Raw genomic sequence first — 27,836 nt, forward strand, 5'->3', positions numbered from 1 at the left:
GGTTCATACAAAAATCTTTAAGCCCGGCACATTGGAGGTTGGGGCAGGAAGATGGAGAATTGAGCCCAGCCTGGCCTACAAGATGAGACTATGTGTTAAAACAAAACAAAACGAAAACAAAATCAAATCTCTAAATCTGTTCTCAAAAGCGGCAATGACATTCTTTAAAAAAAAAAAAAAAAAAAAAAAAAGAAAGAAAGAAAGAAAGAAAAAAAAAAAAAAAAAGAAAAGCCCTAATACCGTAATTTGTTTTTCTCTCTGGGCCTCACATGACCTTGGCTGCTGCACTGCTTTGGCTCTCCCAGGTCCACAGTCAGCCTCAGCCTCCCGGGAACCGCCCCGGATTCCCGGGCCTTCTAGAAAGTGAGGGACACCAGAGATGGCGCTCTACAGGTCGAGCAAAGGCGAACCTAGCTGGGTGGGGCCTGAGGGACTTGGAAGTTGACTGTTGTGTTCCCTGAGAACCAGCGAAGTTCTTGAGAATCCGTGGAGCAAGAAGCTGCTAACTCCAGAGAGCTCCGGGCTTTTCCTTAGGCCACCTTGTCCACCTCTGCCGGCCTTCTTAGTAGGAGTCTTGCAAGCTGGAGAAGGTAGCATTTGTGTGTTCGACACATCCTGTTTGGAAGGGGTTATGAAAGGATCTGGCAGGTCCTCTATCGGCACGCCCCGGGATCACTTCTGCCTTTAAAGTCGCCAGGTCGCAAAGACCTCGTTCTGACTCCTTGCCTGGATGAGGCGCCTAGTTTCTGGATCTAAACTCTTGGCTTCTCAGGCACGACCCATGGCTGCGTTGAGCCGCACGAGGCTGAGATGGGCGCTCCTGGACACCCGTGTGCTGGGCCCTGGCCTGTGCCCACAAGGGGCCAGAGTCAAGGCCACGATCCCTGCAGCCCTCCGGGCACACGAGAGTACGGAGGGTCCTGGAACAGGTCAAGACCGGCCGCGTCTGCGGAGTCTGGCGGAGCTTCCGGGGCTCGGAACGCTAAGCTTTCTATTCCAGCTGTTTCTACGAGGCTATGTGCTGCACTTGCACGAGCTCCAGGTAACCACCCGGCAGCGGTATCGCCACCTGGGGCTGGGCACTGGGACAGAGAAAGAAGCTGGACGCGGGAGAGAAATGGGATAAATAGTAAATAGAACTTAGCTCGCCACTGCCTGAGGCTCCAGCCATAAACTAGAAGGTTGTGCAGGGTTCACAGAGAATCCTTTGAGCTAAAACAAGCGATGGGTGTCACTGATCAAGAGACCACCAGCAATGCGGTGGACACAAGTTGGGAGAGAAAGAGGTTGTGTTGTGTCGTGATAATGTATGAACTGCCCGATGTTGATGTTGGGAAGCCCTGTTACTTCAGAGATGCCTCTCCCCTCCTGCTTCTTCCAGAGGAGTTAACTTTGGGAGCTTCTTTGCAATCTGCAGGACACATTTGTACACAGAAGAAAGAAAAAAGATTGTCTCTTAGGAAGTGAAAGAAAAAAAAAATGTTAGGAAGCAGGAAAAGGAACTTCTGATGCGATTGGACCTCTACCCTGCCAGGCAGAGGGGAGGGTGAGGATGAGGGGTAGAGAAAGAGAAAATGAAATCTCAGTGGGCAAAACCAGCAGCCAGGAGAGCTGTCTCTGCTGCTATCCCTGTCAGGCTCCGGAGGTCCTGAGAGATGGTTCAAAAAACAAACAAACAAACAAACACTCTCTGGGACTGGAGAGATGGCTCGTGGTTAGGACCTGAGTCAGTCAGCACCCTTGTCAGTCAGTTTACTACCATCCAGGGGAAACTGATGTTTTCGCCCTCCCAGGACCATGCACTCATGAGCACATACCTGCTGACACACATATATGCATAATTAAAAATAATACAAATCATAAGCAAGCAAGCAGGAAGCCTGGCATGGTGACACAACACACACCCTGAATCCCAGATAATCAGGAGGGAGAGGCATTAGGACCTCATGCGTGAGTGCGTGCGTGTGTGTGTGTGTGTGTGTGTGTGTGTGTGTGTGTGTGTGTGAGAGAGAGAGAGAGAGAGAGAGAGAGAGAGAGAGAGAGATGGGGGAGGAAGGAGGGAGAGAGAGAGGAGGGTGGGGGAGGGCGCAAGAGCAAGCAGAAGAAAATATAAAACCATTCGTCCCTTGCAGACCAGATATCTCTAGGCCAAGAAACAAAGGAGCTGAAAAGTTCTCTAGCTTGATTTCACCCGGGGAATGCCTAGGGGCTAGAGACTGAAGCTTTCTCAGGGGGATTTGCTCAAGATGTAATTCTAGATGACTTTGTAAGGAGACTGGGGAAGCAAAACCATGAATACATAAGGTTCTGTCTGTTTTTGTCTTGTTAAGATATATATTTGTTTCCTACATAGCCTAGGTTGACTTTAACTCTGTCTTCCTGCCTCAGTCTCCTGAGTGGTGGGATAATAAATATGTGCTATCATCCCCCAGAGATCATTTTATTTCTGTGTCTGTGTTTGAGTGTTCGTGTATGAAGAGACCAGAAGAGGGTCTATTAGAGCTGGAGTTACAGGTAGTTCGTGAATACTGAGAACCAGACTCAGGTCCTGTGTAGAGCAGAAGAAAACTTAACTGCTGCCCTATCCTTTCCAGCCCTGGGAACTGTCTTTTAAATGGACAGACACAGACAGAAGCAGTGTTAGGACCCCCAACATCTTGATCGTATGAATCTGAGCTGCTCATGAGGAATACATTAATCCTCACTTCCTGTGCTTGGGGCTGCTGTGAGTTAGCAGCGTGGCACCTCCATAAAACAAGGCAACAGCATCACTGAGGAAGACTGTGTGTTTCTATCACTTGCTTTGTATCGTTAGCATTGACTTCTGGTTAAACAGTCTTAAATGTTTAGGTAGAAAACTCCTACAGTTGAGTCTCCTTGGGTTGGGATCTGCTCCCAAATCTTAGGCTGTCTGGTTCATCTGTAACACAGTGCTGAGGAGTGACTACATTGTTTTTTTTTTTTTTTTTTTTTTTAAAGGTTTATCTTATAGTTCACAATTTTGGAAATTGAAAGTCCAAATAGGGGGTTCTATTTAGCTAGCTTCTGATGAAGGTCTTGTCACTGTATGTATGATGAGAAGGTGGATCACATGTCATGCACTTAACCATGTGAGAGGTCACATGGTAAGAGAGTTTGGGAAGAGACAGGCTTGTGGGGTTTTTTTTTGTTTGTTTGTTTGGGAGTTTTTTTGGAGACAGGGTTTCTCTGTGTACCCTGGCTGGCTGTCCTGAAACTCACTTTGTAAACCAGGCTGGTTGGCCTTGAACTCAGAGATCCACCTACTTCTGCCTCCAGAGTGCTGGATTAAAGGCATGTGCCAGCAAGCCTAGCCAGGCTTGATTTTTTTCATAACAGCCTGTTTTTGTGGGAATTAATTTACTCTTGGGAGCCCAGGATTGGGTTAGAACCCAAACCCAAGTGTTTTTAGGCTCCAACTCTTAGAGGTCCCAGAGCCTTTTCATGCTATTGCACTGTGGGTCAAACTTTCAACACCCACACCTTTTAGGAAGGCAGACCACATCCAAACTGTGGCATTCCACCCAATACCCCAGTACCATGTTCTTCTCACAAAGAGAAGTGCATTCATTTTGTGCCCAAAGTTCCAAAAGTCATGTTTGAGCACCAAGTCAAAAGCCTAGACTGATGTAAGGCTCAAGACCATTCCTTTGCTGTTAAGCCTACAAAGTGAAAAAAACTCACCTGTCATCCAACACACAATGGGAGGGACATGGGCCAGAAGAGAGAGGTCACAGAGTCCTGTAAAACTGAAACCCACCAGTGTGGACATGTCCTAACGCCCCCAGTCCTGCATCCTGTGCACACTGGGCTGGAGATACCCCCCCCCAGTCTGCTTGCCTGCTCTGCTTCTCTAGTAGATGTTACCCTACTTTTCTGGGGCTCTTGGTTATGGCTCCCTTAGGTCTTTAAATGAATACTCTATGGTGGTTCTGCCCCTCTGGCAAACTCCTGCCTGTCTACCTAGGCTTCTTTTTGGTTTTAAGTTACAAGATTTTTTTTTTTTTGTTTTGTTTTTTTTTTTTAATTTTAGATTGCGGGTGTGTATGTGTGTGTACACATATGCATGAGCACGACATGACACATGTTTAGAGAACAACAGATGGCTTTTTCCTATCATGTGAGTGCACCAGGGATCCAACATGGCTCATGAGGCTTCACAGCAAGTGCTGTAACCAGCTGGGCCAGGTTGTTAGAAAGCTCCCTCCTCCTCCCCCTCCTCCTCCATCTAACACTCTGAATCACTGTGGTCCCAAAGCCACTGGGTTCTGTGTGCATGGAACATATGTTACACTCACTCTGCTGGGACTTTTAGTTCACTCGTGCACCAACAGCACCAGCTATACAGGAGTACATTTAAGCAGGACTGGAAAAGGAAGAGCTGAGGCATAGGTGGACAGCAGCCTCTAGGTCTCCCCTCAACCATTCTACTACAGAATATTTGGATCTGAGGAGAGCAGGCGACCTTTATTATTGCTGTTAGCTTTTTATAGCCCTTTAGACATTAGTTCTCTATGTAAGAAAAAGTTACTTAGTAGATAAAATGTTACACGAAAGAGAAGTTACAGAAGGGTGTACACAGTAAGCTCAAAACAGTGTTTCATTCATAAGCTCATTGTAAGTTCAAAGCAACTGTTTCACATGGCCTTGCTTCATCACAGTACACACCGGTGGCCTCATTCTTGGACCTGAATGAATGTTTTTCCTTGGTCATAAATTTGTCCCAAGGATCTTTCTCGTCTTTGTGCAATTTACAAAAGTTTATTGTATTCCTTATTGTGCAGCCTTTACTTACTTACTAATCTACTTACTCCATCCCGGTAGAAGTTTCTGTCTGCATCCATTTTGTACTAAAGCAAAGCTTCTGAGACCCAGGGTCTCTAGCCAGCTTGTTCTAGGATCTCCCATCTCCATCCTCCAAGGTTGTATTACATGTGGGTCTCTAAATCTGCTCGGTATTTATGTGAGAGCTGCGGGCTGAGCTCTATCTCTTACACTTAAACAGAAAGTGCTTTAGCTGTAGCTATCAACCCAACCCTTAGTGTAATTTTTTAACACCATGAATTTAAGGCCCAAGCTTCCAGCTCATTAACCTTTGGGGGAATAAAACATATCCACAGCAAGATTTATGGGGTCATAGAACTTGCCATTTTGTTTTCCTCCTGGTATCTTAGCTCTGCTGTGTTGCAGAAGTTGGTTGAGAGCCTTGGTATACATTACTTTCCCCTCCCTGGGCCTATCATACAGGCCAGGCAGAGGTTGTCTTTTCCCATGAAGCCTCATCCCTAAAACCAGGCTTGGGGTTATCACACAAAGGGGGAAGCCGAAGAGGTATTAGGGACAGCCAGCCGAGCACAATGCCAGGTCAGAAAACGAGAGACCCTGTAGGAGTAGGGCCAGCAGTGCTGTGTAACACTCACCTGAGAAGCTGAAGACGTCAGCTCAGAGCCCTGGATTCTAGCCACAGCACTGCAAAAAAGAAATAAATAAAAAACCACCCCAGGCTGGTTCAGTGGGTAAGAGTACTTACTGAACAAGCATGGGATCTGAGTTCTAATCCCAAACACTTGTGTAAAAAAGAGAAAGAAAGAAAGAAGGAAGGAAGGAAGGAAGGAAGGAAGGAAAGAAAGAAAGAAAGAAAGAAAGAAAGAAAGAAAGAAAGAAAGAAAGAAAGAAAGAAAGAAAGGAGCTGAGCCCAGGAGTTTTAATCTATTTCTCTAGAACTGGCTTGGGGCAGAGAGAGGTGGGTTTGAGGAGCTCAGAGGCCAGCCGGCCTAGCTGAAAAGGAAAACTCAAGGTTCAGTGAGAAACTCTGTCTTGGAGAAATATGGTAGAGAGTGAGAGAGCAGGGCTCCCTGCGTCTTCCTCCGGCCTCTGTGAATGAACACACACAAGCACAAGCATGCACGTGCACACACATGCACATATACCACATACACACAAAATAAAATTGGAAGCATCTTTGTCTTTTGTAGGTCTGAGCTATAACCCTAGTCCTACATTTTTCTTTCTATTAAAAATATTACCAAGCACCCTAGGAGGAAAATACAATGTGAACACATGTTAAATTTACATATAGATTTTTAAAGTATTTATTTAATTATTTTATGGGTATGTGCGTGTGTGAGTTTATGTATATTACAGCGTGGGTGCTGAGACCCAGTCTTCCTAAAATGTAGTAAGTGCCCTTAACCACTAAAATATTTTCCAGTTGCAAATTTACATGTAAGTTTCTATTAAGTTAAGAGTTTTTGAGGTTTTCTTTTTATTTTGTGTGTATGAGTGTTTTCCTGTGTGTATATTAGTGTATCATGCCTACATTGTCTAAGGGGGCCAGAAGTTGGCACTTAATCCCCTGGTACTGGAATTACCGATTGTTGGGATGCTGAGGACCTGGTGATTGAACCTAGTTCCTCTGGAAGAGCAGCCAGTGCTCTTAACTGCTGAGCTATCATCGTTCCAGCCCCTCTATTAAATTTTTATCTTCCAAAAATATTGATCCTGAGCGTGGTAAGATGTCGTCTAGTCAATATCTCTTGTTCTAAACTCCCTGGCTTGAGGTCCTCCCTTGGGGTCCCCAGTCGTCTCGACACATGTTTGTCATTTTGTGGATTGGGTTTCTCATCACTGTTTATATGGTTGAAAAACCCATTGTCAAATGAAGGGCTGGCCCTGTGTCAGCCCAAGTTCCAGGCACTGGGACCCTGCCTGTGTCAGGGTTCAGCATTTGTCCTTGGTCCAGGTTGACAAAGCTTCGTGCGCGTGCTGTTCTGCTGAACTTTCTATTGGGCTGCGTGCAAGGCTGGGGTACCATGGGAGCTGAGTACAGCCATAATCAATGCTCCCAGTCAGGGGAGTGTGTCACTGTCAAGGCTGTCCCTCAGTGACCTTCAGGCCCTCCTATGCTCTCACCTCCTTTGTCCCACTGCTTCTCCGGGTTGCAGAATGAACTGAACGGGCAGGTTTCTCTGTCAGGTTCTCTGGTATGAACCTTTGAAGTCTGTGACAGACAGTTCTGTCTTCTTGCACTAAAAACGGACGTTAAAAAAAAAGACATTGAAGTAATCACAGCGCACTTGCACAAAAATGTCCTTTTGTAGGGCTTGTGGCAGATAGAGAAACTGCCTAGCCTGTGCTAGTCCCTCAATACCATCTCTAGCCCTGAAAATTAGTCATGATAAAGAAATAAACATAATGGAAACGTGAAATAGCCACTGGATAATAAATTATATGTATAAATTACATGTATTCGTACAGTGGGCTTCTGTGTAAGAGTTACAGTGAATATATAACACTTTTTGTTGTTGTTTTCTGTCTGGTTTTTTTTTTTTTTTTTTCACACAAGATATTTGTAACCCGGGTGACCTGGCCTCAGACTCTATATATCCAAGGCTGGCTTTGAACTCAAAATCCTCCAGCTTGCTTATGGCTGAAGCTCAGACGATCCCTGACTCAGCCTCTTGACTGTTAGAATTATGGTGGTGCTTGGTTTGCATGTTATTTCATTTACTTTCCAACAGGAACATCTTCAAGATGTCCCTACACACAGTGTCACTTATCTCAGTGCCCCGGCTTGGTTTGGTGTGGCAGGAGCTCATCCAAGCCCCAGTTCAGAGGTTCAGAGTGAGGGAAAGCTGGAATGCTGTGAATTATTTAGCACCTCTCATTACTTGGGATTCTGCTTGTGTGAGGGGTTGGTGTTACCGTCCCCTGGCACTCTGACAGCACTGAGACAGGCTGTCCCATCTGCACTCCCCTGCCTGGGATCCAGAATGAGCCATCTTTCTGACATTTGCCAACCAGACTAGGCAAAGGAGCAACTTGTGCCTGAGGTTAGGTCACTCTTGTTTATCAGCTCTCAAGGCCTGGCTAGTTGACTTGGCAAAGTAGCACTTTGCCTTTGTGAGTTTACTTTGGTTGTCGGGGCTATTGGCTGGCTATACTTTGCTGAGCCCATCACCAAACCAAAGAGGTCCTAACTAGGAAGAGGTCAAAATGCAGTCGTATTTTTTTTTTTTTTTTGAGTCGGAAGACCTTTTCTTCTTTCTGTTTTTCTCTTCCACCCCTGCCCTCCTTTCTGTAGTTCTGGGGCATCAGGCCCCAAGTCCCACACATGTGGAGCCCACATTCTACCACTGAGCTGCACCCTTAACCCAGGAACAATTTCACTGGGAAAGTCACATACTTTGCTCCTCAGTCATTTAACACTTAATTTTCTTTTTAAGTAGAGTTATGGACTCATGCAGTTATTACTCTCGAGAGGAACACGGTTCTATTCATCAGGTAACTGTTTCTTCACTGGGAGTCAGATTTATGTCTTCTAGGCATACTTATAATTTAACTAACAACCTCCAAGACCTGCCTTCAGCTTCCCACTCTGGATATATAGGCTAGCTACTGTGCATCTCTGGGATTAATTTCTCAAACAGTCCTCGTTAACTGACAAGGACAGATGTGTGTGTGTTAAATTCATACACATAAGTCAACTAAGGCCTGACAGATTCAGCCAGTAAAAACACAAAGAAATAATTTTAGCTTTAGATAGTTACTTAGTGTAAAAAAGAAATAAACAGTAAAATAATAAGCAAAGAAATAAAATGATAAAATAATTAAAAACACAGAGTTTTTTTTAGGTTTAAATAGTTTGTTATTTAGTGTAAAAAAGAATAAGCCCAAGATGCTTATTGTCCAAGATACTCCCCCACCAACACCCAAATGCCAGGCAGCTATGATCTTAGTGTGTGTTGCAGGATAATCTCCAGTCTAAAAACCCTTTCCAGGATTTTTATTCTTTACCTGCTTTCTTTACTCCTTCTTCTTTTATTATCTTTTTTTGAGACAGGGTTTCTCTGTGTAGCCCTGGCTGTCTTAGAACTTATTCTGTAGACCAGGCTGGCCTTGAACTCCGAGATCCACCTCCCTCTGCCTCTGAAGTGCTGGGATTACAGGCATGAGTCACCACTGCCTGACTTTCACCGGCTTGTTGCAGGATATGTGATCACACTGTGTACTCTGAGATTGTGTTATTTACTGGGAAAACCTATTTCTAGTTGTGGGTTGACTCAGCCTTAGCATACTTTAATCCAAGAAGTTTTTTTTTTTGTTTATTGTAAACAGGATTAAATAAACTCAACCATAAGTCAAGAGTTGGATCAAGCAACCAGTTGACAGGAAGTGAACATAAGAAAAACAAAAAAAACCTGATAGCAAGTGTCAGGAAGTCAGGAGGAAGGATAGAGACACACAGGAACTAAAAAGGAGGGGCTTTCAGTTTGAGGGGTTTTTGAGATGATGAGGAGAAGGAGAGACATAGGCTGCAGAGGAAGGTCAGCTGACTGCTTTTTCTGCCTCACTGAGCTTGCAGGCTTTCACCCCAACATCTGGCTCCCTCGTCTTTATTGGTAAAATCAAATGTTTGAGATTTTTGTTAAAAAACAAAAGATGAAGAGGGCAGAAAGTCTCAGGCTACCTCAGAATCCAATGAAATAACACCAATCAAAAAGTTGCCGCATGGTAGCTCCAGCCAGGCTTCTGAGTCTGTCCTGTTCCAGAAGGTTCACAGGGTTCCTAAAATTCAGTCTGAGGTTCAAGGTGTTGTTTGCATAGGTATTTACAAAGCCGACAGGTTAAGGGGGGGTGGGGTGTCATTCTCTAATAATTTTCCCATGACCTTTAAATCCGAACGGTTAAAACATTCCAGAAACAGGTCACTCTAAATCTGCTCCATTTGCCTTAAGTAACATCTGACTACATTGTATATACAACTGTGATCCCATAAAGGTTGGTTAGGCCTGCTTAGAGAACAGGTTTGGTCCAGCACTTTTTTGGAGAATAGTTAGAGCTGTTGCACATCCTGAGTACTTACTCAGCTGGCCCTTACGTGGTTGCCATCCTCCAAAAGACCTGTGTATGACAAGGCCAATTAAGGCGATGCCCATCTTTAATCCCAACACCCAGGAGTTACAGGCAGGCAGATCTCTATGTGCTTGATACCAGCCTGGTCTGCACACAAGTTCCAGGGCAGCCAGGACTACATGTCTCAATCAACAAACAAGCTGTGACCAACGATATCAAAGAGGTCAACATCGGGGTGAGATCAAAGAGACCAGATCAGAAAATTGATCTTGTCTTATCAGTTTTCGTGGAGGCTGAGCCTTTCCGAAGTCTGGCTATTGGGAAGTTTCTATGAGTTCTAGATTCTTCACTGGCCATTTGTCAAGTTGGAATTGGGGGTAGCAGCCCAGAGTAGGTACAGTATGGACAGGAACTGAAAGAGGGATCAGGGTCTCTTCCCTCCCAGCTTTGCTCCCAGCATCCTCTAAAACAGAATAGTTGCTCTCCTGACACAGTTCAGTGTTCCGTCTCCATGGAAATGACATCTCTGTTTTCTTTATCTCTTCACGTGTCTACATGTGTCCCATGTTTGTCTCAAAGCGGCTCATGGCCTCTTCCCTATATACCTTCTACCATCTTTAAAAACCTCCCATCTCCTGCCGTGTGAACCACACAAGGACCATCTGAGTATAGACCTCATCATACCTGCCTGCCATGGTTGTCTAGGATCAGCAAGTTAGAGCTAACCATTTACTTCCTTATAGTTTCAGTTCCCAGAGTGTGGGCGTGGCATGAAAAAGAGCTGGGTGTTTCCCAGAGATTGTCCCTGGGATACTCTGTGGGCTTGTGCATAGCCTGGGCTCCGTGGCCCAGGATGAAACGGACTGTTCCTGAACCCTGAGCAATAGTGTATCCAGTAGACTGTGATCTGATCAAGTTATTCATTCCTCATGTGTTAACCCCAAGTTAGATTTTTCCCACAGATAGATAGCAAGGGACTTGCATAACTGCAGTACTGTTAGAATGTAATGTTCATCCTAGAAGAGGCTGAGATTTCTCAGCACGTTATCCTGTGGCAAGACGCCAGCCCACGCTGCCAGGAATCAGAGAAGATCGGATAAGGTGTTGTAGGCTTGCCCACTAAACACAGTGTACTTTCCCCCCCCCCCCAACTGTGAGGGAGGATGTTTTGAGACAGGGTTTCTCTGTGTAGCCCTGGCTGCTCTAGAACTGATGCTATAAACCAGGCTGGCTTTGAACTCATCGAGATCAGCCTGCCTCTGCCTCCCAAGTGTACCGCTATGGCTATCACAGTGTACTTCTGCCTCCCTCCTGCTTTCTCTCTCCGGCTTGCTATGTAGCCCAAGCTAGCCTCCAACTCCTGGTCTTCCTGCCTTAGCCTCCTGAGTGCTGGGATTACACACTGAATGCTGTGAGCAACAACATTTGGTGGGCAATTATCCCTCAAATGGAGCATTCTAGGTGATGATGTCAAGCAAGTTTCAAGTCCGCAACTGTTGCATATGTCTTTTTGCCTGAGGAATGAAGAGTCCCTGACACTGGTGGCATCTGTGGTTGCTGGATATTCTTTTCTTAGTACAGTGCCAGGTTTTCTAATCCACACGTGGTTTTCCCTTCCCCCAGCTTTTGTTGTTTCTCTGTCATAATCCTGGCTGTCCTGGAACTTGCTCTGTAGACCAAGCTGTCCTCGAATTTAGAGATCTGCCTGCCCCTGCCTCCCAAGTGCTGGGATCAAAGGTGTGCACCACCAAGCCCGGCTAGCCTGGGATACTTAATAAGACCTTCTCTACAAACACACAAAGAAAGCACTGCAATCCACTCAACTTTCTAGCATAGAGTGGGAAGGAGTTTATAACTGATGCATTCTCGACAGTTGATGACTTCTAGGAGAGAGTCAGCTTTCTTTACGGATATGGTCTCTGGTAGGTCTATCCTACACACCACTGGACAGCCTTCCAGCAGAAGTATATGGGCAACATAAATTGGTCTTGATGGGCTAAAGTTTACTTATTATTTTATGTGTATAGGTTTTTTGTGCCTGTGTGCATGAATATACACCATATGCATGCAGTACCCTCAGAGGCCAAAGAGGGGGTTAGGTAAATTTGAACCTGAGTTGCAGACAAGGTGAGCCACCTTGTGGGTTCTGGGAATCCAACCTGACTTTTCTGGAGGAGCCAACTGCTGGCTCTCTAGCCCTTTCAATGGGTTATTAAAACAAACAAACAAACAAAAAACCACATAAAGTTGGGTAGTGAGGGGGAAGGGGTTGATCTGGAAAAGAGTTAAGAGGGAGAAGTGGGGGATGAGCATGATCAAAGTACATTGCATAAAATTCTCTTTTCAAAGATTTATTTTATGTATATGAATGCCTTACCTGCATGTATGCCTGTACAATATATATACCTGGTACCTGCAGATAATTTAAATTAATTAATTACATAATTAAAGTATTTTTAAACCTCTGGAGACTATAGTGTGGCCCAGTTGGTAGAGTGCTTACCTGCCACTCATGAAAAACCTACTGGTTCCAGTCCCCACCACTGCACGAACCAGGCATGGTGGCACACACCTGCGCCAGAATTTAGGAGGTAGGTAGATTCTACATAGCATATTCCAACAGCCAGGGTTATCTAATGAGATACTCTCTCAAAACAAACAAAACAAACCAACAAACACAAAAACCCAAAACAAAAAGCAAGAGCAGAGACTGTACCTAGCCCAGTAGGCTCTGTGTGGCTTAGGTTGTGTGGCAGCATCCCAGAACAAGCAAGCAGTTTTTATTTTCTCTTTTGCTAGATAGAATTTGAAAAACCAACAGTCATCTTTCTTCCCTACCCCTATCCTCCCTTCCCTCCCCTCCCCATCTCAATTCTTTTCCTCCTCACCCCTCACCCTTTCCATCACAGCCCTCCCCTTCCCATCACCATCTCCCCTCTTCCCTCCTGGCTTATTTTTTCTTTTTCTTTTTCTTTTTTTCTTTTCTTTCTTTCTTTCTTTCTTTTTTTTTTTTTTTTTTTTTTTTTTTGGAGACAGGATCTCACTGTGTAGCCCTGGCTAACTTGAAACTTGCAATGTAGCCGAGGCTGGCTTCAAACTCCCAGAGATTCACTAGCTTCTGCCTCAAGTGTTGGGAATAAAGGTGTGTGCCACCATGTTCAGCCTGAAGGCTGAAACAAGTAAAACGTGTCAGGGCTATGAATATAACCAACCCAGGGACTGTGCACCCATGCAGCCTGCGTGCATGATCTAAGCAACCCATGGACTATAAACACCCATGCAGCCTGCATGCATGATCTAAGCAACCCATGGGCTATAAACACCCATGCAGCCTGCGTGCATGATCTAAGCAACCCATGGACTATAAACACCCATGCAGCCTGCATGCATGATCTAAGCAACCCATGAACTATAAACACCCATGCAGCCTGCGTGCATGATCTAAGCAACCCATGGGCTATAAACACCCATGCAGCCTGCGTGCATGATCTAAGCAACCCATGGACTATAAACACCCATGCAGCCTGCATGCATGATCTAAGCAACCCATGAACTATAAACACCCATGCAGCCTGCGTGCATGATCTAAGCAACCCATGGACTATAAACACCCATGCAGCCTGCGTGCATGAAGCTCACTCATTACCCCTTTGTCATCTCAAAATTTAGACGGCATTACTTTTCCCCTCAATTTCTCACGTAAAAAATTATGTACGGTAATTAGAATGGTGGAGTCCTTAGTCCTTCACTTTCTGGTGAAAACCGATACCAGCACCCAAGTTTTTCCTAGGCTACCAAATCCTGGAAAACATGGATCCAAACACAGTCTTTTCTATAAAATTTAACCCCCAAATACCTGAATTTCTGTGACCTTTTTTCCATCTTTTTAACCTTAGAAATTACTCTGATGTTTTCTACCTGTTGCCAAATTCAATGTAGCTTTAAAGCCTTAATGTACGTGAGAAGTCGTCCTGTGTTTCCATAACTGATTTAAACTGTTATGTCAAGATTCTTTATGACAACAGAGGACAAGAGATGTTTCCTTGCTGAAGATTAGCCATAAGCTGATCTGCTACACAGGAGAGCTAAGCTCTGATTTTCGTATTTATTCTGAGGTCACACGTAGACTTCTGTGATCTAAAATAACCAACACAAGAAAGTTGTGTGTCCCATGCATCCCAGGCTGACAGCTTGGGGGATGTATTTTCATTAAGCCAAGAGTATTAGTCTTGTTTATCACAGAGTTCCAGAAGAGATCATTTTGTTCCAGGCTGGAGTTATAGTTTTATGACTTTGGGTCAAGCTCCAACATGTAAGTCCTAGCAGAGACAAACATAACCTTCCAGCTGGGACTGGGCTGGCACGAAATCTTCAGGCACATGTGAAGACACTTTCATTTTTAGTGCACCAATCAATTTACACCAACTCATCTGTTGAAAATTTATTCTTCATCTGAGCCCAAGGCATTTGGTTTAATTCAACAGTTTTAGTTTATATGTTCTTTCCTCTATAAACTAATCTGAAAAGAATTCATTAAAAAGTTTATTATGTGTACAGATACAACATTTAATATGTGCAGAAAAGTAACACATGTCAACACACACATACAGAAGGTCGTTTGCTTTAGTGTTGAGACAGAGCAATACAGCAATATCAATTTGCAAGTTCATGAAAAGTCTTATTTTCTTGAGACAGGCTCTGGGTTGGTCTCAAAATTGTAATGCTTAATCTCTGGAATGCTGGGATTACAGACATGCCTGCACACCATTTTTATGTTGACTCAATGTTTGGGTGAAGCAGTTCTGAAAGGGGTGGGGAGGGGATGAGTCACATAACATGGACCTTTTGTTCTACCTGTCCTCTTATCGTATGTTTTTAAGATTTGGCTTGCGGGAGTATGGCTGAACAACACCCTATTGTAGTACGAAGCTTAGTTATCTATCCATCCAGTGGTGGTTGTCTGGGCTGGTGCACCATTTGCTGTTCTGTTTCTGTGAGAACTCTGGGTAGACACGTTTTTTCATTTCATGTGTACATAGGACTGTAATGGCTGGGTCACATGTCCTTCTGTGTCAAACTTTTCCATAGCGAGTACCTTATTTGTACAGTCCACTAGGAATGCATGAGTACCAGTTTCTCCATCAATGCTTCTTTCCTGTTTAGGTTTTCTTTGCCCAAAGTTTTCAAGCTATTCTAATGGGCATATCATGATATATTATTTTTTTAAGATAGTTTTTCATCTGACAGCACTGTTGACTTTTGTGAAAGAATTATTTATTATTTTATTTATCTGAGTACACCATTGCTGACAAACCAGATAAGGGCATTGAATCCAGTTACAGATGGTTTTGATCCACCATGTGGTTGCTGGGAATTGAACTCTGAACCTCAGAAAGAGCAGTCAGTGCTCTTAACCGCTGAGCCATCTCTTCAGCCCATGATATATTATTGTAAATTTGATTTTTGGTGTGTGTGTGTGTGTGTGTGTGTGTGTGTGAGAGAGAGAGAGAGAGAGAGAGAGAGAGAGAGAGAGAGAGAGGAGAGAGAGAGAGAGCGAGAGAGAGAGAGAGAGAGAGAGGTGCATGGTTCACATGTAGAAGTCAAATGATAGACATTTATTTATTTATGATCATTTTGCTGGTGTGAATTTTTATTTTTTCCAATAATTTATTTATTTATTAATATCTGACCACAGCCTCTCACCTTCTTCCTCTTCTCCCAGGCCCACCCTTACAACCCCCCCCATACTGCCTCCTCTGAGGAGAAGGGGGAGGCCCCCTTGGGTCATCTTGTCCCAACAGAACTAAGCACATCTTCTCCCCCCAGACAGTCCAGGTAGGGGAAGGGGACCCAATGGCAGGCAACAGAGTCAGAGACTGCCCAGCTCCAATGTTAGGGGACCGACTCGAAGACCAAGCATCACATCTGGTACAAGTGTGTAGGAGGCCTAGGTCCAGTCTATGCACACTCTTTGGCTGGTAGTTCAGTCTCTGTGAGCCCCCTTGGTTCCAGGTTAGTTGACACTATACAACTTCTTGTGATGTCCTTGATCCCTCTGGCTCCCTCAGTCCTATCCTGGACTCTTGCACAAGACTCCTGAGCCCCGTCTGATGTGTGGCTGTGGGTCTCTGCATCTGTTTCCACCAGCTGCTGGATGAACCTCTCAGGAGACAGCTTAAAGCAAAACAACGGCAACACAAAGACATCTACAAAATAATGAGGAAGTAAATTGGGGGCACATGTAGCCCACTTCTCATCCATCTGTCTATACACTGGGGTGTGGAGTCTTTTCTGCCATGCTTGCTAGTGTCTGCCCGGGCCCAGGATGGACTGGGAGCATCCACAGGTGAATGCTGATGAATTCTGCGCCCTCCATCTTTGGAGTGCCACCAGGAGGACCAGCCCACTCATCCATCTCAATGACATGTTAGCTGAGTAAAGTGGCTCTGAGGCAACACAGGCAACACACCCAGTGCGCGCTCTGGAACGGGCTGGCTGGCTCAGGTTACCTCCTAATGTTCCAGCACACAGGGCAGCACACATCTCTCATCAAGTGTCCCGATGTCTTTCTAAAATAAGTCCTTACATAAGGAGATTCTTGTAAGTGCCACCAAGTAAACCGACCTAGAGAAGTCTAAAGGAAAAAGGGAAAAAAATCTTCAGAAACGTCTGCATAGATAGCCAGGGAATCTGGAGAGCTCTGGGTTGCAGGGAAGGTACTCGTGCCCAACTTGGTGGCTTTTTATCTAGTCTCCCCTGGCCCCTTCAAAAATTTCACTAATATATATATATATATATATGTGTGTGTGTGTGTGTGTGTGTGTGTGTCTTGCCTATGTGCATGCTGTGCACCATGTATGTTCCTGGTTCGTCTGGAGGCTGGAAGATGGGGTCAGCTTCCCCGACAGTAGACAATTGTTAGCCACCATGCAGGTGTTAAGAGTCAAACCTGGGTCCTCTGAGGAAATGGTCTTACTACTGAACCATCTCTTCAGCCCCTGTTTCAAGTCTTTTAAAAATGATTATTCCCCCTGACTCCAAGATTGTGGTATAAAAATTTGGGAAATAAACCAGAGTATAAGGAAGGAAGTAAATTTATCTACAAAGTGGTGTTTGTTAGTGCAGAAGGTTACCACATTGTAATAAAAAGTTAACATGAACGTTTTTGTTCTTTTTGTTGTTTTGTGGCCCAGGCGGCTCTTGAACCTGTAATCTTCCTGTCTCTACCTTCCAAATGCTAGGATCACAGGCTTGTGCCACCCCATCTAACCCCAATTTTAGTGTCCTTGTCCTCTACCCTGCCTCCCAGGGACCGAATTCTGAGCCTCAAGTGTCCTAGGCAAGAGCTCCCTGACTTGCTTAGGTACATCTCCAGACTTTTATGTATTTATTTTTTACTGGAAACTTTGAGAAAAGTAAAAGCAAAACAAAACAAAACCCCCAAAAACCAAACCAAACAAAAACTCATTCAGAGGCAAATGCATACAACTAGGGCTCACTTAAAATTTTAGGAGCACTTGCATGAATGCTGGGGTTCAACAATTTTCTCTGCTCTGCCTTCTAGAATTTTCTGAGAGATGGTTAGTGACTTGCATTTCAGAAAATATGGTTTCCTTTTTTGTCTTAAATTTAAAAATTAGATATTTCCGTAGTTTGAAACTTAAAACAACATAGTATGCTATACATTAAACAGTCTTATTCCCTGTGATGGTTTGAATGAGAAATGTTCCCCCATAATCTTGGACATTGGACACTTTGAACACTTGGTCCCCAGTTTGTAGTGCTGTTGGGGAGTTTTAGGTAGTAAGGCCTTCCTGGGGGCCATACTTCTCTGGGTTGGGCTTTGAGTGCCCAAGGCCTTACCCTACTGAAGTTCATGCTGTCTGCTGCAGCTGGTGGTTCAAGATGTGAGGTCTCAGCTTCTGACTCCTGTGCCATGCCCCACCCCCACCCCCAGCCATGATGAACTCATCTCTCTGGAACTCTTGCTTAAATAAGTTTTGGGTCGTGTTATAACAGCAGCAGAGTCACTAATATATTCCCTCCCCTTCCTCTCTGCCCTGGGTAACCTTCTGTGTCTTACATGTTCATTTAATGTATCTCAATGAAAGTGAATATTTATTTAGTGTGTTTCCCCCTTCTTTCCTTCATGTGTATGTGGTGTGCACGCATCTGGATATGTGCTCCCATGTGTGTGCAGATGCATGTACGTGTTCACACAGATAAGTAAGCCCAAAATTGATATCAGGAATCTTCCTTATTCATTCTTCCTTATCCCTTGAGGCAGGGCCTCAGTCAAACTCAGAGCTCACCAATATAGCTAGTTTCTATAGCTGGGCAGCTCGCTCCAGGAATCCTCTCTGTCCACCTTCTGGAGGCCAGAACTACTGGGAGGCTGCCATGTCCCCTGGCATTTATGTAGTTTGCGGGGATGCAAACTCTGGTCCTTTTGCAGGGGCTTTCACCCCCGAGCCATTTCCCCAGCTCTTCCCTGCTTTCTTAGGCAGAAGGTGTTATGATTTTTGTTTGACTCTCTACTTAGGGTATCTTCCTGTGTCACTACAGGAGGGGCCACTTGGGCCTTCGTAGTTGATATTGTATTCTGTCCTGTGGATATCCTGTACTTCATTTATAAACTTGTAGTGATTAAACACTGTATACTGAAAAGCTTGTAACTATTACTATAATTTCTACAGAATTGTGTATACAGTAACCATGTGTCTAAAACTGTTTTAAAAAATAGCCCCTTGTAATTGTTAATGTGATTGGTATTTTGTTCAGCAAATGAAATGATGAATAAATATATACCAATATAAATATGTTGATCAATATAAAAATATCAATGGTTGTCCTCCAGATGGGGATGAGCTATTTAAGACTCTCACCAGTCAGGCCTGTGCGTTCGGCTCTTCTAGGGGGAAGCAGAAGTATTTACTGTGGTTGAGCCAACTCTTCAGAATCCTACCACCCCACCACAGCCATGTCCCTGGGAAGTGGAAGTATGGAACGAATGGATCTGGGAGCTGGTCAAGACTGGCTTCTAGGCGATGGGCAGCCTTGACCATTGCTAGTTCAGGATGGATTCTAGACAAGTGGGCAATGGATTGGGGGCAATTGTGTTGTAGTGGTCCCAAGAGAACCCATTTTAAGGCAAATAGTTTGGACCAGTAAGATTGACATTTTCTGGACTCTATATAAATTGGGAGTTCCCCTCTGTAACCTTGGAGATGAGTCTCTTCTCTGTAACTCTATTTGTTTCATGGACACTCTCCAGCTTAATTTCTGTACTGGAGCTGACTCTCTTTCCCAGTTGTTACTGAGTCTCTTCTGCAACAACTGGGAAAGAGGAGGGGACTGGAAAACCATGGGGTTTATTTTCTTTCAGGATGTGGTTGTAACTTAGCCAGTGAATTCTGATTCACATTGTGGTTTCCTTTTGGGCCTCCCCTCCTTTCTTTCTCTCTCATTTTCCAGCAACTATCAATAAATACATTGTAGCAGCCAGGGTCTTGCTCAGGCTAGGCAAGTTTTGTACCACAGAATGACTTTAGCAATGCTCTTAGCCCTTGGCAGTGCTAATTTCTCACATGATGCTAGCTAAAGTTATCAGTTAGCAAGTGATAGTTTAAAATGTAGCTAGGTATAACGACTGGTGGATGCCTTAATCCCAGCTCTTGGGAGGCAGAAAGGGAGGTGGATCTCTGTTAGTTTGAAGCCATCCTAGTCTACAAAGTAAGTTTGGGGACAGACAGGGCTCTGTTACACAGAGAAACCCTGTCTCTGACCCTTAGTCTCAGGTGTGTCTGTGCAGAGTCCATCAAGGGTGCTGTGCTATCTTTCCAGGTACTTTCTCTGCCTTTGAGCTACGCCTTTCCCTGCTCCTTAGAAAAGACTTAGGAATTGCATTACATGCACATTACTTTGTTGTTGTTTTTAAAAACAAACAAGCAAGCAAAACATGGGCTACTTTGTATTTGACCTTGCATTTTCAGATTCAATTTATGCTTTTCTTAGAATTCCTTTTTCTCCCCCACAGAATTCCTAGTTGTTTTTCTTCTTCTTCTTCTTCTTCTTCTTCTTCTTCTTCTTCTTCTTCTTCTTCTTCTTCTTCTTCTTCTTCTTTTTCTTCTTCTTCTTCTTCTTCTTCTTCTTCTTCTTCTTCTTCTTCTTCTTCTTCTTCTTCTTCTTCTTCTTCTTCTTCTTCTTCTCTTGGTAATTATAGAAGATATTTGTCTTCAACTCAGTAAGGCTTGTTTATCTTTAATATTTTTCTAGCTGAAATTTAATTTTTTTTACTACATTTATTTATTTGTGTGTGTGTGTGTGTGTGTGTGTGTGTGTGTGTGTGTGTGTGAGGAATTGGTTCTCTCCTGCCATGTGGGTTCAGGTCATGGCTTGGCAGCAAGCTCCTTACCCACTGAGCCATCTCATTGGCCCTACTCATCTTATTTTCGTTATCTTCTAAGGTGGTATGCAAAGTAATGGGTTTTATTATGGCGTTTTCATACATAATATGTCATTATACATTTTTGCTATAGTAGATTTAAGGCTTACTAAAGGGCTCAGATTCCTTAAAACAAGTATCTGCATCTAATCCGAAACAGCTCACAACTCCAGTTTCCCACATATCCATATTCCTTCCCAGGCCTCAGATCCTCCCACCCTTTACAGCTAACATCGGTCTCAATAGTCTCGTTCTTTGTAAGGCCACTTGTTCTGTCTCTGTCTAAGAACAGCTGGCCACCACTGTACTTTTCTCTTGCATAATGTACTTTTGTACCACCCACTGGTTCTGGTGTGACCATCAGACCCTCTCCCACCTTTCCTTCCAGAAATGTCATCCCAACTGGACCCCAGTCATTCCACTTTGGTTAACACCCACAGGCGCTGAGCAAGGCCAAGTATGGCCCCATGTGGACAACCACCTTTGGGACTAACACCAGTGTGAATGTGGCTAGTGCCCCGCTCTTGGAGCAAGTGATGAGACAGGAGGGCAAGTACCCCATAAGAGACCGCATGGAACAGTGGAAGGAGCACCGTGACCACAAGGGCCTCACCTATGGGATCTTCATCACGTGAGCCGGGGCTTAAAGGGATGGGGCCGTGTGGAAAGAGAGGAGGCTGCCGCCACTCAAATGCAGGGCAGAGGGAGACCTCCCCAAGCCTGCTACTTGTCTAAAATACATCGAGGTGGGCCGAAACCCAGGGACAAGACACTGTCTCTCCTTCTGCCCACATACTGTGTCATTTTTGGACAAGTGAATGGTTTCCTTTTTCTTGTTTGGTTGTGTTTCAGATCTGCAATATAGGGTGTTTGAACTAGAAAATAGCTACAAGACCTTTTCAGATTGGCTTGTAGTAGTAGGGATAAAACCTGAGGCCCCCATACCTGCGAGGTACTAACCACTCAGCCACTGCACTACATTCCCAGCCCCTCTTGTGGTTTTTTTTTTTTTTTTTTTTTTTTTTTTTTAAGTTTTGGAGCAGGGTCTCGATCACTAAATTGTCGTGAGTATCTTGAGAATCCAGTCCTGAATCATTAGGCCTGGCCTCAGATCTGTTTTTCTGCACTGTGGTTGAGAACACATCAATTTGTCATTGAAAAAGTGTCCTTATCACTCAGTTGGGAGGGTTCCATTTAATTTCATCAAATATGCCTTAGTGTACCGTATTACACACAGTCATGGGCTCTAAGCTTCATCGATGCCCTCCACATACATGCAGATAGATACAGATTGAAGTTGTGCCTAGAAAGGGTAAGATTATTCCACCGGTGTCATTTGAAGGACTGGTTGTTATTTACTTATGAGATGACCGAAGTAAGTGGTAGAATTATCAGTGATAAACAATTCCCAGTGCCACTGGGTTGTAACTGGCTACGTTCAGATCTCGTGTCAGTGGAACCCCAAAAGCCGTAAGTGGCTTCTCCCATCATGCTTCAGTGCCACATGGATCATAACTATGTGTTTTGACCATGCCAGAGACCTGGCCATGAGCACACGGGGAGAGGGAAAGGGAATGGGGAGAGAGTGGGGGCAGGAAAACAGGAGCAAGAGAGGGAGAGGAGTGAAGCAGCCCCTTTTCTAGTCAGACATACCTGACTATTGCCAGATAACTGTGGGGTAGAGCTTAGACAGAATGCTAACGACAGGTTCACTGTAGCTGTCTCTGATGTTCATAGGTACAGTCCCTTAGCTTTTCTTTCTTGTTTCTGTTTCCTTCACAGGTGGATAGTTTCGTAACAAAGATAATAATTTCTTACAACCTTTGTCCCCAGTTCTGAAACTAAAGAATACTATTTAAGATCTCTTTAACCTCCTTGATCCTGTGGGCTAGAGGGAGGCCACTTGAATCTGAGTTGACAACTCAGCTGAACCCAATGTGGGACCCTTGGGGGGGGGTTAGTTATATCTCTTGCTCTGAAGTCAGTTTCCTATGTGTGTCACTGGTATACATTTAAAGGCTACTTTGTACTAGGTGTGTCTCCAATGTGCCTCCAGTCCCAGTACTCAGGGAATGGAGGCAGGGGGATCAAGAATTCAAGGGCAGCCTGAGCTACATGAGACTCTTTCTCAAACAAGCAAGCAAACAAACACCAAACAATCACCCGATAAAAGCTATTTTGCAAAACTCTGCTACTTCTTTTTCCTGCCTTGTTTTAACTGTCTTTAGACTCTCATTTTACACAGCAGCTCTTTCCCTGGGGATAGTTTTGTCTGCATGTTTAGCTCCTTGAAAACGAATTTAACAGCCCGATGAGTCTATTCCGACTGTCTTTTTTTTTTTTTTTTTTTTTTTCACCAAAACTTTTAGTTTATCTTTGTGGCAGCATATCTCAGACACAAACAAAATTCCTTGGGGGGAAGGGTTGGGGCTGACTTCAAATTTTAATTTTTCTTTATTTTTATTTTTCCTTAAGAGTTAACAGTGTTGTTATGTGTATGGGGTCCCCATGTGCAGTGCTCATCCTGTTTCTGCAGTGATTGTAGAGGCTGGTGGGCCCCCAGAAACGGGAGTTACAGATAGTTGTGAGCTACCATGTCTGCCAGGAACTGACCTCTGAAGGAGTTGCCAGTGCACGTAACCTCTGAGCTACCTCTTCAGCACCCCCATCCTGTTTTGTTTTGTTTTGTTTTTGTCGTTTTAAAACTTAATTGTTGGGCTGGAGAGATAGCTCAGTGGTTAAGAACACTGACTTCTCTTCCAGAGGTTCTGAGTTCAAGTCCCAGCAACCACATGGTGGCTCACAACCATCTGTAATGGGATCTGATGCCCTCTTCCGGTGTGTCTGAAGACAGCTACAGTGTACTCAAAAAAAAAAAAAAAAAAAAACTTAATTGTTTTAAATTTTTTATAGTAATATTGGTTTTTGGGTTTTTTTGGTTTTTTTTTGTTTGTTTGTTTTTTGTTTTTTTGCTTGTTTGCTTATTTGTTTGGAGACAGGGTCTCATGCAATTCCGGCTAGTTTTAAACTCAGTATTCAGCCAAGACTGACCTCAGACATCTTGATTCTCCTGCCTCAGCTTCCTGAGTGCTGGGATTATAAGTATGTGCCACTCCACCTGGCTAATAGAAATCATTATAAAGTGAAATTTCAGCAAGGAATGGCTAAGTGTCCCCTCCGTCCTTCTTTAAGCCATTAGTGCTGTTAACAGGTTCATCCACACTTTACACAGAAGTGTGTAAACACACCCAGCTGTGGGGATTCCCTCTCTTCCTCATAGCACTGGACTTTTGCACAGCACATAGCATCTGCATTGGTTGCTCTGCAGCTAGCTTTAAGAAGATGGATTTGAAGATGCTTAGTGAAGGCTTGGGAGTTAGCTGAGTGTAGGACTGTCCTTAAACATGTTCTTGGAGCATGTCCCCTACTTATTTGGTCATCCCCGTTAACAAGGGAAGACATTTAAGCATCTACTGTGTGGCTATAGCACAAAGGCTTGGAGATTCAGTTTTGTGGGGTTCCCTGTTCCCTTGACACACTGAACCCAGAACGAATGCCTGTAACCATGGCAACAGAGGAGGAACCCCAATTTGTTCCTATTTGTTTTTTCCTTCAACCTTCTCATAGAAGGCCTGGGTGCAGCTCTTAGCATTTCACGTTCAGAATATTTCAGAGTTACACAAATCAAAGATACTTGCAGTCCATATTCCTCGCTATTATGTGCCTGGCATTCATCTGGACACCTGAAAAACCTGGTTATACAGGTTTCGGATCACCCTTTACATACAGAGGCAAAATTCTAGCCCATGGGTGTTAAGGTACCTTTTTAAGAACCCAAGCCTGCTTTCTCTTCTAATAGTTTCAGTGTACATCTATCTTTGTTTTTTAAAAGAAAGTTGTTCAATTAAAAAAAACAAAAAACCCAAGCTTGAGAGTATTCAGCCATCTTTCTGAGCTCACTTGGCCAGTCATGTGTAAACCTGTGGTTTTTGTTGGTTTGTTTTTATTTTAAGACAGGATCTTACTCTGTAGCCTGGGCTGGTCTTCAACTTATGATGGCTCAGCCAACATAGGGAATGCAGGTATGCACCACCAGCCTTGGCTAGACCAGTGGCTTGATTCTAGGGGTAGCTGATTCTAGAAGGCTACTTTACCCAGTCACACAGTGCTGAGGTCTTGTGGTTTGTTTTTGCTTTCTTGCTTCCTTTTTCTTTTCCCCCTGGAGACAGGTTTCTCTGTGTATCCCTGGCTGTCCTGGAACTCACTCTGTAGACCAGGCTGACCTCAAACTCAAACTCTGCCTCTGCCTCCTAAATGCTGGGATTAGAGGAGTGTGCCACCACCTGGCCTTAATCCCCTTTTTAATCCACTCACCACAGACTAGACAGCAATTAAAAACATTTTGAAGTAAAGGGTTCTCTCAAACTCCTGATCCTCCTGCCTCTGTCTTTCAAATGCTGGGATTCACAGGCATATGCAGCCATGATTAGCATCTTGTCATTCTTAGATCATCAGTTATACTTGGTGACTGCCTAGTTCTAAATTTCAGGAGTCTGGGATTCCCTCCGCTCTTTGAGGGAAACCTTGTGGGTGGATGGGAAATACCATTTACTTGAACCCCATTCTTACTTGTGCCATTCTTGGCGTCCCCCAGACAAGGACAGCAGTGGTACAATCTGCGTCATGTTTTGAACCAGAGGCTGCTGAAGCCTGCCGAGGCCGCACTCTACACAGATGCCTTAAATGAGGTGATCAGTGATTTTATTACCCGGCTGGACCAGGTGCGGGCAGAGAGCTCATCAGGGGATCAGGTGTCAGACGTGGCTCAACATCTCTACCACCTTGCCTTGGAAGGTAGCCTTGTTGGGAGAGCTGGGGGCAGGGGCGGAGCTGGGCGTGGGGGTGGTGGCAGGAGTGGCTTTCATGAGGACCTCGGGTTCTCAGTCCTCTGGCTCTGCCTTCTGTGACTGCTTCTGTACTTTGTACTTTGCAGCCATCTGCTATATCCTGTTTGAGAAAAGGGTTGGCTGCCTGGAGCCCTCCATCCCCGAGGACACTGCTACCTTTATCAGATCTGTTGGGCTCATGTTCTACAACTCAGTCTATGTCACTTTCCTTCCCAAGTGGACTCGTCCTCTGCTGCCCTTTTGGAAGCGATACCTGAATAACTGGGATAACATTTTCTCCTTTGGTGAGGTGTCCTAATCTGGGGTCAGGGAAGGAAGGTGGCTTCTCCCGTGACTTCCTTCACAGAACCTACTCTTAGGGTGATTTAAACATACTCTCCTCTGTTTTTCATGCAGGGAAGAAGCTGATTGATCAAAAAGTCCAGGAGATAGAAGCCCAGCTACAGGCTGCTGGGCCAGATGGGGTTCAGGTATCTGGATATCTGCACTTCCTGCTGACCAATGAGTTGCTCAGTCCTCAGGAGACCATTGGCACCTTTCCTGAGCTGCTCTTGGCTGGAGTGGACACGGTACATCAGAAAGGGACCGAAAGAGGGGCAGTGTTTGGGATGTAAACAAACAAAGGGAAGGCTGACAAGGAGACCAGGGACTGCCTGATTTTATCCTGTACTGTTCCCAAGACAGTCCCCCTCCTCTGTATCCCCTGATACTGACCTCGCTTCTTCTGTATCACTGTGGTTGTTTGTAGTTGAGGCAAACAGGACTGGCCCATTTGTTAGTGTGTGTGTGGAGGGGGTTCCATTAACTTCTGAGGCCCTGGGGCTCTTTCTGTCTCTGCCTCTGATTGTCCATTTGTGTCTGTCTGTCTGTCTGTATGTCTCTCTCTTTCTGACAGCAAAGAGATCCCTCCCACAGGATTCCAATTCCCTTGCTGCAGTTTAGGTAGAGAATTGAAAACTGGTCCACGAACAGGAGACCCATTTTTATTTAGCCTTTCTGTGGCATGCTTCTTTTTATTGACCCCTCTGCGGCTGAAATGCAATCTCCTTCCACATTGGTCCTTACTCCACCTCTGAGTTTATGTTTCCTCTAGAGGTCCCCAGGAACCCTCGTCTCTTTTTCCTGTCATCCCAGTGGCAAGCCAGCTTTCTTGTACCTCATTCCACGTCCACTCACAGACCATTCCACCACATAGTTAGCCTCTTCCCTAGAAATTTCTGCCTCACTTCATCTTCATCTCCCATTCTATTTCCTAGACATCCAACACGCTGACATGGGCCCTGTATCACCTTTCAAAGAGCCCAGAGATCCAGGAGGCCTTGCATAAGGAAGTGACTGGTGTGGTACCCTTCGGGAAGGTGCCCCAGCAGAAGGACTTTGCCAACATGCCCCTGCTAAAAGCTGTGATTAAGGAGACCCTGCGGTAGGATTTGATCCCATGCACAGAGTCTATATGGGGGTTATAGTCAGACAGGAAAGGAAAGTGGGGGCTGCCTGAGGCTGGAGGTTAGGTACAAGAGTGCTATGGGAAGAAAGTCTAGCACCAAAAAGTCAAGGATGACTTGGGCTCCCCTTCACCCAGTCTGGAAGCAGAGCATAGACCTTCTTTCCCCTGCAGCCTCTACCCTGTGGTTCCCACAAACTCCCGGATCATCACAGAAAAGGAAACTGAAATTAACGGCTACCTCTTCCCCAAGAATGTGAGTGGAGCTGGAGTACCGTGTGCCCAGGAATGCCTGCAGCTTGGCTGATGGTCACACTGCCATTCTCCCTCTGTAGACACAGTTTGTGTTATGCCACTACGTGGTGTCCCGGGATCCCAGTGTCTTTCCTGAGCCCGAGAGCTTCCAGCCTCAACGATGGCTGAAGAAGAGAGAGGCTGATAACTCCGGGACCCAACACCCATTCGGCTCTGTGCCCTTCGGTTATGGAGTTCGGTCCTGCCTCGGCCGCAGGATTGCAGAACTGGAGATGCAACTCATGCTTTCAAGGGTGAGCAGGGAATCTGTGGAGGGCTGTGTGGGTCAGGTAAGATGAAGGGATTAGGGGAGAGGAGAGGCAGGGAGGTCCAGGGTAGGCGCCTACAGAGGGAACAGGAATTGGAGACCAAGAGTCCAGTGGCCCTGCCTTCTCCCCCTGCCAGCTGATACAAAAGTACGAGGTGGTCCTGGCTCCTGGCATGGGAGAAGTGAAGTCTGTGTCCCGCATCGTCCTGGTTCCCAACAAGAAGGTGAACCTGCGCTTTCTGCAGAGACAGTAGGACCAAGAGCGGGTCTCCTGCCTCCACAGGGCTTATCCAGAAGCCCTGGCACAGAAATTCTTGGCCAGTCTTATGTCACATGTCATGATGCCAGATTTAACAGGAATTCTGTGCCCTTCCCATGGACACCAAACGTCTGATGCAATTTCTACTGAGCAGCACCCTCTTAAGACAGTAGAGCACCTCATATCACATGACAGTGCTTGGGTACAATTTAAAATAAAATTTACCATTCAAGTTTGGGGAGGTCTTTGTTGTTCTCTTTGATCACCCAGCTGTGAGGAATGTCTTTTCACACCTTAGAATCATAGTGGGTGACCCTGCTGGACCCACTTCTTGGAGCCTGAGAGAG

At 44.9% G+C, this 27,836-nt stretch overlaps 1 protein-coding gene across 2 annotated transcripts; it reads left to right on the forward strand.

Moving 5' to 3' along the window:
• Positions 1-426: 426 nt before the first annotated feature.
• Positions 427-27,788, forward strand: CYP27A1 (cytochrome P450 family 27 subfamily A member 1). Of its 2 annotated transcripts, XM_080933337.1 has the most exons (10): positions 427-590; positions 773-1,042; positions 20,758-20,948; positions 24,972-25,171; positions 25,311-25,508; positions 25,621-25,793; positions 26,481-26,647; positions 26,843-26,924; positions 27,004-27,216; positions 27,368-27,788. In XM_080933337.1, exons 2-10 carry the CDS (start codon positions 782-784, stop codon positions 27,482-27,484), a joined length of 1,602 nt encoding a protein of 533 aa, XP_080789463.1. In that variant the 5' UTR covers positions 427-590; positions 773-781; the 3' UTR covers positions 27,485-27,788. The 2 variants fall into 2 exon arrangements, with proteins under 2 accessions (XP_080789463.1, XP_080789462.1); XM_080933336.1 differs by having other exon boundaries at positions 427-1,042; positions 27,368-27,787.
• Positions 27,789-27,836: the final 48 nt, after the last annotated feature.

This window comes from Micromys minutus (assembly GCF_963924665.1).
Source record: "Micromys minutus genome assembly, chromosome: 19".
NCBI classification, from domain to species: domain Eukaryota; kingdom Metazoa; phylum Chordata; class Mammalia; order Rodentia; family Muridae; genus Micromys; species Micromys minutus.